Source organism: Lutjanus erythropterus, chromosome 18, assembly GCF_056507025.1.
Source record: "Lutjanus erythropterus isolate fLutEry1 chromosome 18, fLutEry1.hap2, whole genome shotgun sequence".
NCBI classification, from domain to species: domain Eukaryota; kingdom Metazoa; phylum Chordata; class Actinopteri; order Lutjaniformes; family Lutjanidae; genus Lutjanus; species Lutjanus erythropterus.
The window spans coordinates 11,915,467-11,925,669 of record NC_139334.1 but is presented as its reverse complement, the minus strand read 5'-3'; the positions used below and the strand labels follow the sequence as shown (position 1 = coordinate 11,925,669).

At 39.6% G+C, this 10,203-nt stretch overlaps 2 protein-coding genes across 3 annotated transcripts; one reads left to right on the top strand and one right to left on the bottom strand.

Annotated features, from left to right (window-relative positions):
* The first annotated feature begins 12 nt into the window (after positions 1-12).
* On the top strand, positions 13-2,157 carry LOC146310717 (ubiquitin thioesterase OTUB2-like). Its single transcript, XM_084743115.1, has 5 exons — positions 13-93; positions 178-296; positions 377-461; positions 1,549-1,740; positions 1,859-2,157. The coding sequence occupies exons 1-5, from the start codon at positions 13-15 to the stop codon at positions 2,063-2,065; spliced, it is 684 nt and encodes a 227-aa protein (XP_084599241.1). The 3' UTR covers positions 2,066-2,157.
* On the bottom strand, positions 2,142-9,793 carry ddx24 (DEAD (Asp-Glu-Ala-Asp) box helicase 24). 2 transcript variants are annotated; one of them, XM_084743107.1, is made up of 9 exons: positions 9,660-9,793; positions 8,570-9,572; positions 7,202-7,675; positions 6,965-7,118; positions 4,568-5,080; positions 3,421-3,496; positions 2,889-3,077; positions 2,668-2,797; positions 2,142-2,581 (listed from the first exon to the last, which is right to left on the bottom strand). In XM_084743107.1, exons 2-9 carry the CDS (start codon positions 9,444-9,446, stop codon positions 2,307-2,309), a joined length of 2,688 nt encoding a protein of 895 aa, XP_084599233.1. In that variant the 5' UTR covers positions 9,447-9,572; positions 9,660-9,793; the 3' UTR covers positions 2,142-2,306. The 2 variants fall into 2 exon arrangements, with proteins under 2 accessions (XP_084599233.1, XP_084599232.1); XM_084743106.1 differs by having other exon boundaries at positions 8,570-9,750.
* Positions 9,794-10,203: the final 410 nt, after the last annotated feature.

Here is a 10,203-nt window from a genome sequence, read left to right as displayed (position 1 = left end):
GTTGGTGGACAGATGGAGGCTGGCTCCCTTGTCTCAGGCAGAGAGGACATCTCTTCGCTGTTTCCTGAGCAAACGCCGGCTGCAAAATATAAAGTATGCTTTTTAGGTGGGGTCGGGTGGTGGTCATAGTCAGTCCTCCTATAATAATAACACCTATTGTCCTTTTTTTTTTTTTAGGATTTAAGCAGCCAGTTTTCCTCCGTGAGACAAGTACGAGGGGACGGAAACTGCTTCTACAGAGCTTTCTGCTTCGCTCACTTGGAGTCTCTCCTACACAATGCCCGGGCGTTACAGAGGTCAGTTATCATCATTTACTGCTGCCACTCGTCCAAATAAAGTCGCAAACTAACGGTGGTCCTGTTGGTTTCACTTTCAGATTTAAGGAGACAGTTGTTAAATCCCGCGAAGACTTTTTCTCTGCGGGATTTGATGAGAGTTCCTTCAAGCACCACCTGAACACAGTAAATATGAACACAGTATATACTCATTTTACAGTCACACACAGTGATGGTATTTACCAGCTAGCGTTAGGCCCATATTATACAGAATTTTAAAGTTTTTTTTTTGTGGGTAGCCAATACATCTTAATCTCCTCATTATATGGTCTATTATTAAATATAAATAAATAAGTCCACCTTGTACAGCTGCAATGATTAGTTGACTATGAAATTATTCAACTATTTTAATAACCAATTAAGTGGTTTGAGTAATTTTTGAAGAAAAAGTCAAAATTCTTTTATTTTTGCTGGTTAAATGAATATTTTTTGGTTTCTTGAGTCCTCTGACAGTAAATTGCATATCTTTGGGTTGCTGGGAAAACAAAACATTTGAGGCTTGGGCTTTGGAAAACAGTGATCATCATTCTTCAGCAGTGATATGTTATCCGATATGTCATAGATCAAACAACTAATTGATTAATAGGCAATAAAATCTATAAGCCTTGTTTTAGGTCAGCATTGCATGAATTCTTAGCCAGGAAAAACACTTTTTCTTCATTACAATAGATGGAATGATCAAAAGGGGGTCATTTTTATTGTTGGAAACGAACCATCTAAAAATGACTGTCAAGTATTAAGCACAAGACAAGCCAATTTAAAAAATATAAGATGTAGTTTTTCATTGTGGATGACATAGTGGCATCAGATCTGTTAGTAAGATAGGCTACCTTCAAAATTTCCCATTTGGACCCCACCCCTTTGTACCTTACAACCACAAAGGTAGAGCTTATGACATAAATCACTTAAAAACAGAATGAGGTGTTTAGTACAAAATAGATCAAATTATAATAATACCACGGATAAGTGAGGATGTTTTTATGATGAGTATCAATCTCTGGAATCGGACACTGCATAATAAAAATTAATTCACAAGCTATTTTCTGGATGGAAAAGTCACTTTTCCATCTAGCAACATATTATAACATCATTACATGAGTAGGTCCTTATTCCTACTATGCTCTTGGATAAGGGTGATTAGTCTGCCACTAGATCTTGTTAACATTTAAAAAGGGTGTAGTATAAATACCTAATGGTTTCTGTTGTCTTTAAGGTTGTAAATGTTGTGGAGCAGTGCCAGGCTGATGAGCAGGAGGACCGGCTACTCCAGCTCTTCAATGATCAGATGACCTCTGACAGCGTGGTGCAGTACCTCAGGCTGCTAACCTCTGCACACCTGCAAAACCACGCCGACTTCTTCTTCAACTTTGTGGAGGCGCCCAATCTGCTAGTCTACTGTCATCAAGTTAGTAACACAGTGTTGCTGCCATCTAGTGTAAAAATAATAGATCATCTTTTACTGTCTGTAATTCTAGGAAATAGACCTGTCAGGTTTGTTTAATGGCTTCGTTCTCTTCATCCAGGAAGTAGAGACCATGGCAATGGAGTGTGATCATGTGGACATCTTAGCTCTGTCACAGGCCCTGGATATTTGCATCCACATCGTCTCCATGGATGGCGAAGAAGAGCAGTTGGCCCACCACATCATTCCAGAGGGCGGTGAACCCTCCGTGCACCTCCTCTACCAAACATCGCACTATAACATTCTCTACCCGCGACCTCAACACTGACCAGAGATCCAGCAGGACTCAGCTCAACTCAGGAACATTGATTTTGGTTGAATAAAATCCCAACTGGGCTTTAGGACACTTGTGAAAACAGATTTTTATAAAATCTTGCAGTGTACAGCGATTCAACAACATCTGAAAATACATTTTTTGCAAATTGTGCAATAAGTATTTGAATGAATTACAAAGAATGTATGTAAAAACTTACATAAATCTTTTTCACATACACATTCCCATTAACATGTCACTGCTTCTGTTCTTTCTTCTGCTTCTGCTTCTGCTTCTGCTTCCTTTCTTTTCTTAACCTCTGTTTCTTCTCCTGTATTGAAACCTTGGTCAGGGCACTTTCCTTCCCCGCTATAGGCAGGTGAGGCAGGGACAGCTTTCCCATTTGGGTGGGGTACTTGGTCTTAATCGCATGCTTGAACACTGGCTGGGAGATCAAATGCTTCAAATGCTTTTTCATCCCTTTTACCATCCTCTGCTGCTCTCTGTCATAGTCTTCATCCTTTCCTCTGCCTGTGGACATACAGATGGTATACTGAGTTGTCTGTATTTGAACATTTTTAAATAAACCGGCCATGTTACAAGAGATCTTGTGTTACCTAGTAAAAGGTCATCATCTAGGTCCACCTCCAGAGCCTCTGCTGCTTGTCTGAACCAGGAGTTGTGGCTCTTCTCTTTGCTGTTGTGGAACTCGATCTTCTCTATCTGTCTGGCCAAGTTGACGCGCTCCTGTGGAGGAACACACTCAACAATAAGCTATCAAATATAATGTCTTTAATGTCACATGATGACAAAGATAGAACCTTGTGCTGGATCTCACCTTGATTGCCTCCATGCATTTGGTCTCTATGGGGAACATCGAAAGGTCCTCGTCCTTCCCAAGATTCTTGTAAATCTTTTTGAAGTTCATCATGTCATCTGGGCCAATCAGCAGCAAACTGAGACCCTCTTTGGTGGCTCTGGCTGTTCTGCCACTTCGATGGACATAAGTTTCAGATGTCCTGGGAACCTGGTTAGTGTCACAGTTAATTAGTAGCCCCATTTATGGACGAAATCACAGTGACATCATGCTAACAAAACAGTCACTTCTGAATAGATAATAGGCAGTTGATTTGAATTGCAGACATGTAAAATCAGAAAACTTAATTTCTTCTGCCATTTCTAGCTATAAAGATGTGTAGATAAACAGTGAGATTCTGTTGTGCTTACTTTACGTACTGTGTACTTTTCTAGCGTCTTTGATAAACCACCAAACAGAATTATCTCACTGCCAGTCGAACTAACTGCTAGTTTTAGGTAAACTCTGCATCAAAAATAATAAATGTTATGGGTATCAGTAGAAAAAAGCTTACCTGGTAGTGAATAACATGCTGAACATTGGGGATGTCCAGTCCTCTTGCTGCCACATCAGTGGTCAGTAGAACACAACTGTGAAAAGAACAGTAACAAAATTCAAGTGTTAACTAATTAAGCAACGAGTCAATGGTGGACAACTTCTATTGTGTAAGTTATTTTTTTTTTTCAACCAAGGGAGACATTGTCAGAATGGCAGCAACCCAAGCACATGTACAGACAAACCAAAGTGCACTTGCTGTTTCTGCACCCTCAGCATTGAGAAATGAACAAAGAAATTTTGCACTACTGGGAGGATTTTTTTAAATTTACAAACGTGTAAGTTAAAGAACACTTTCTGTAAATAAGCATTATCCTGCTTCAAGTTTCTGAATCTGATCATGGGAATCCACTCACTGATTTGACCTCTTAGAGTGATTACTTCTTGGATTTAAATGCATCTAAAACCAAGGAACGGATTAATGATGTTAGATGTAACAGGGATGCAACCAAGAAGGGCATCATACGTAAGGAAAAGGTGGAAATGGTCGCATCATATATCTGGGTATTGTTTTTGATGATCACCTTAAATTTGATTGTGATTAAGGGGCAACAGAAAATTCACGTTCTCCATAAACCATTTTTCTGTAAGTCAATCAATCTTTTATTGGGAGTCTCCTGAACTTTTCTTTTATCTGCTGGTTTCACAGTGTCGCAATAAGAGACAGAGACAGTGAACAGTGTTGTCAAAACCTGAATTATGGCTTCTTCTGAACATGCTATTGCAAGTGAATTTTTTCTGCTGCCAACAAGGCGTTGTTATGTCTAACAGCCCTCTGCAATCTGTCTGCTAAATGCTCCGTAGATTTTTTAAACCATTGTCATAATTGGTATATCTTTTATCAAGGTTATTTATCTCTTAACTTATAGATTCAATTCCCCATTAATATTTGTTTGTTTGTATGTTATTGTGTGTTTTTGTAAACATAGAACAAGCTGCTTCAACAAACTGGGAAACACGATCCAGGCCTTTTCGAACAGACCAGATAACCCTTTCAGCCCCTACTTGCAGTTAACAGGTTTTTATATTTCATAAGTACACTAGATTAAGTTCTAGCCCAAGGCAAATACCTTCTAACCACTGCTGCTAGTGTGTGCAAATCTCACCTCTCCCTCTCAGCAAAGCGTTCCAGGTTTTTGAGGCGTTGTTTCTGGTGCATGTTGGCATGAAGAGGCAGAGGAGTACAGTCCAAAATAACTAGCAGGGAGTTCAGCCTCTTGATACAGTCTATACTGTTGGCAAACACCATGGTGCGGCCGGGATACTGGAGCAAGAAGTAATACAGGTAAAAGTCCTTCTCCTCCTTCTGACAGTGGATTCGTGTCTCAATCAAGGTCTCTACAGTCGCCTCCTTCCTGGTTAGGTCAACGATTTTGGGTTTGGACTTGATCCCCACTTTCTCCATGAGGATTTCCACTCTGCTCCTCTGGTCCAGATTCTTCTTCTTCTTCTGCAGGAGGCGGGTGGGCAGGCTGCGTGCCATGGTCAGTGTGGCCGAGAACACGAAGGTTTGCCTCGTAGGATTGAAGTGCACTGTGTTCAGCATCTCCAGCAGACTCTCCAGCTCTGCAAAGTGGCCTCTCTCTACCATACGGTCTGCTTCATCGATGACCAGGCACCTGCAGAATAACACCATCAAGAGTAAAATAGCATGAGAATCTAATAAACAAGCACCAGCAAGGAATCTATATCGTTGAAATACACATCACACTTCTGATATTACTCTTTATATCTTTTGTTAAGTGATCTGAATAAAACATGCACTGCGTCTGCAGTTTACTCCAGACTTGGCAGCTTCTTTAAGCACAGAAATACAGGCTTGGCAGTTAAGGTGGTCCAACCCTCTGGTCAGCATTTAGGTGTTTAAGGTGCACAATTGCATTGAGAGCTGCCAAGTCAGGATACTACTGAAAATACAAACTCCTGTTAAGACCCTGTTAAACTCTCTGGAAGGAAGTCAAATTCGATAAAACAAAGTCACCACCTCAGGTATCTGTTTAAATTTCTACAACCAATTTGCTGCTGCCTCTGGTCTTTTGTTTGAAACTGATTGCACAGGGAGTCCTCCTGCAAATAGCAATAATGTCCTGCAGTCTGTGCTAGATCTCTTTGCTTTATTCACTGCTGATGTTGTACTTAAAGCCCCGCAAGCCATGGATATTAGAAAGTCGATGGATGGATATCTTGGATTGTGTTTCCTCAAGCACATTCATGCACCAGTAACTTCAGAACATTTTACATACAGTACATATACTTTTCACATCCCACATTCAGAAATTGGCTAATGTGGACCCTCCTGACTGGTCTATAAAATGAAAACATGGTTATTATCTTTTTTTTTTCAGCCTTAATGTCAGGGTTTCTGACAATGTATTGTAAGCCTGGTAGCCTGCCAGGGCTAAGCATCAGGGATTTAAACTAAAACGTGTTATATGAGTAGTAAACTCCTTTCAGCAAGAACTCAGGATGTAGGTTGTGTGTATTCATGAGCTGAGCACAGTTGAGAGAGGAGAGACAGTGAGACATACATGTAACATAGCTGTCAACATAACGGTTTCTGCTGTTTCTGCCATTTGTTGCTGAATAAATGCTACAACCTCTCAAAGACAGAGGTCAAGTTCCCATCTCTGTCACTCACAGTGAAATGTCACTATTGGGAAGATTTGATTTATCAAAGATGCTAGCAAAGCAAAACAATAAAGAATATAAGCACGGTAGAAATGTAGAAATGTTCAACTATATATGTCTAAATGTTACAGTTGTAGCTGAAAATAACAACAGGAATAAACATATTTGCAGATTTTACATTTCTCCATGATTCAAGTCAACTGCCAGTTTTCTACCTGAAAGTGACTGTTGTCAGAACAACGTCACAGTGATTCAGTCTATAATGCTGTTTGCCAAAATCTGATGAATAAATATGAGAACTGGATGATAATTCAGTGTTATAGTTTATTGATTTTAAGTGGTTTCGTATTACAATGACACAACTATTGACTTTAGTGTCAAAATTATTGACTCAAAGCATACTGTAATGAAAAACTAATGTTGTACTGAACTGCCTCACGTTTAAGAAAATTAAATACTCTAAGGGCTCTCTCAAACCTCAGACACTTGTACCACATGCTAAGGACGGCTGATCACCTCCACTTCTTATTTTCAAAAAAATGTTCCTTTTGTTTTTGTGCATGTTTTGTGTCCAAGAAGTTTAACTGGACAGGCAGGCAACTGGGAATTCAAGTACTGTATGCTTTTTGTGTTAAAAATACTGATAAAATTTCCATTTAAAAAAGTTATATTATTAAAATTGTATAAAAGTCAAATTATATAGTAATTTTATTATTGCATTTGTTATAAATGTGTTGATGTTTGTCTGATGTAATGCAGCACAGGGTGGCATACATCTATCGATATCTGAAAAATATTCTTTTTCTCAATGAAATGCTGATTTTTTTTACCATATCACCCATTAATATAAAACAGATATGTGAACTGTAATTTACCTGAGTTGTCTCAAGTTCAGCAGGTGTGGATGTCTCTCCTTGATCAGGTCCCACAGACGTCCTGGAGTGGCAATAATGATCTCCGGTCTTCGCTTTAGCATTCGTCTTTGTTTCTGTTGAGCCATTCCACCCACCACTATCGCCGTTTTGATGTCTGCACAACAGAAACACCTTGAGTATCTTAACATTTTATAATTGTGTTTCATTAATAAGCTGTAATAAACTAAAATGACTCACCTGTGAATTTAGCGACAGCATCGATGTGGTGTTTGACCTGAACGGCCAGCTCTCTGGTGGGAGTGAGCACCAGTCCGAGCAGAGGCTGAGCCCGACCACCAGCAGGTTCCTCTTCTGCTTCGGCCGCGGGGTCAAAGTCAAACTCTGCATTTTCAATTACTTGAACACATCCCAGCCTCTCATCATCGTCTTGTTCTTCATCTTCATCCTCACTGTCATGTTCATCTGTGTCACCTTGGTCCTGCTCTGTGATGCTTTCACCCTCCTCTTCTTCAGCCTCCACATCGTCCTCCTCATCCTCTACTTTTGTGGATTCAGCTGCTTCCTTTGAGGACTCAGCCAGAGCTGGTAAGTACAAACTCTCTACCTGTTTGCTTCCCTCTGTGTTGTCATCAACAGGCTTTTCTGAACTGTTCCTCCACTCCAGGATGGTGTGGATCATGGGAATGCCAAAAGCCAGCGTCTTCCCGCTTCCTGCAAGGACAGAGCTCACATCAGCTTGAACTAATGAAAATATGAGGACAGATTCAGCAGAACAAATTTGCGCTTAGTTTTGTTCCTATCCATGATTTGTTCTTATTTTGTTAGTACCCACTGTTTTCTGGGATTCACCAATATTTTCTCAGTTTTGTTCTTCTCTTAGATAAGAGAAATTTTTATGAGTGTTTGAGAGCACTCTTACCAAGATAAGAGCATGTTTCCACTGCCCACAAATTGTCTGTCCAAGGCAAGGAAAGGATTTTATTTTTATATATCATTTTTAATTTAACTATTCCTATTAATAGAAAAATAAAATCTGTGTTCTGCCTATGGTGACTGCGTTTGGTGAGTGGGAGGGCATTAATTAATTAATTACAGTAATATTAAGATAATATTTTATAAGTCTTCCCACATCTATTTCCTGCTTCACAAATGTGAGAATTTGCTACTTTTACCTATTTTCATAGCTTAAATTCTGTTTTTCAGTGGTTTTAGACTGTTGGCCACACAAAACAAGTAATTTCAAGACTTATTCGGTCCAGAAAATGACACAATATAATAAATGGTTATCAGACAGGTAAAAATGTGACTATATACATTATTAATACTGTTACACTTTTTAAAAAGTAAAGTGTAGAAAGATATATAAAGCTTTCCCTTTAAAATCATGATGATGTGACATTAGTCGGGGTCTGTACCAAAGAAATATGTTTTCTTACAGAGAATAAGGTTTGTAGGACAGGACATCTCTGCAGCACTACAGTAGAAAAACTGCATGGACATTACACTTGATCATATTGTGATTTTGATCAATTTTGGTTACTTGCGCAGCTCTAATAAGAGGACAGATCATTACAGAACAAAAGGGGAAACGGTATTTTATCTTACCTGTCTCAGCTGCCCCCAGGATGTCCATACGATCCCTGATAGCTGGAGGCAAAGTCAAGGCTTGAATAGGTGTCGGTGAACCAAATCCAAGACTGCTCAGTGCCTTCAGTACAGGAGAGGGAACAAACAAGTCCTTCCAGGCGCTCACATCAGCGTTTTTGTTGTTAGAACCTGAAAGTGCTGCATTTGTCCAACTCTTTTGCAGCTTTTTTTGAGGTTTTGTCACTTTATCTTGAGTGGATTTTCCTTTTTCCGGGGCCTGAGGTTCTGATGGAGACTCCTGCTTTGGATGCTCTTCTGTGTCCTTTTCTATCTCCTGCTTCTGTTTCTTTTTCTTCTTTTTGTTGCTCTTCTTTGCAGGTTTTGAATGTGCTTCAGGTTCTGCATCTTTTAAAGTGTCTTCTTTGGCTGTTTCATCTTCCCCTCCCTCCTCACCTGTAGCTGCATCCTCCTGTGTCACTTCTGCAGAAATGTCACCTGCTTGAACTGACTCATTTACAGTCTGTTTCTTATTTTTCTTCCTCTTCTTTTTGGCCTTTTTCTCGGCTGGTTCAGCTGTTTTTTCTCCCTCATTGCTCTCTTCGTCCACCTCATCTCCTGCCTCCTCTTCCTCGCTGGCTTTTCTCTTCTTCGCTTTCTTCTTCTTCTCCTTTCTCAGCTCTTCTTCTGCTTTAGCTGCAGCCTTCTCAGAGTCAATCAGACGATAGTTTGTCAGCTCTTCAAAACACACCAGACCCTCCAGGCCCTCCTCGGAGAACAGACTGGGATCCAGCTCCACAGCTTTCCACTTGCCTTTCACACGGATGCTCCGTTTGTCTTGTTTTTGCAGCCCGGAGGACAGACGCTTGTTTTTCGGCTTCATCTTCTTTGTCTTCATTTCCCTACAAATCAAAAACCGGGTTACGCCAATAAGCTGAGCCTTCTCTCAAACTGAGCTGTTGAGGCGTTTGTGTGGTTAGCTTGCAGCTGAAGTGCCGAGGTGCTCCAGTTGTGCAGGAAATTACTGTAAAAGCGTCAGAAACAATTGGTTTGTTTAGTCATAAACAAATAAACAATAACCAGAAGTAAAAACAATGATAAAGAGCACCACCTTGGCTAACTTCGGTTTGTAGCAATGTCAAAATATAGTTGCAAACGATAACAACCACGCATGACACGAGGGCGCAGCCATGACAGTGTTGATCACGTGGTTTGAAAAACTTTATTTGTCCAACAACAGGAGCAATGACGTCCTCACTGTCCGATGGGGCCCTGTAACTGCTATGTGAATATTTATTATGTTATTTATTCTTCACTGGAGGCAGAGATATTATTGTTTTGTGTTTGTTTTTTAATTAGTTTTTTTTATATATATATATTTATTTCGTTTATAAGTTGTGTATTTATTAGTTAGGTTAAAGGATGAGTTTGCTAGTTTCAGTATAGTTTTGATTGGTTAAAAATGTTTAGTTTCAGTTTATTTATTTATTTTTTAATTAGTTGCAGTACGAGTTTTAATGTTTTTATTATTTTAATATCGGGGTATTTCTCAGGGGTAAGATTTAAGAAGTACAGAGGTGGTAAAAACTATTTTTGAAGGCTCACCATCATGTAGACATCTCAGTCTCAGTAAACATATGCATCATATAAGTCAT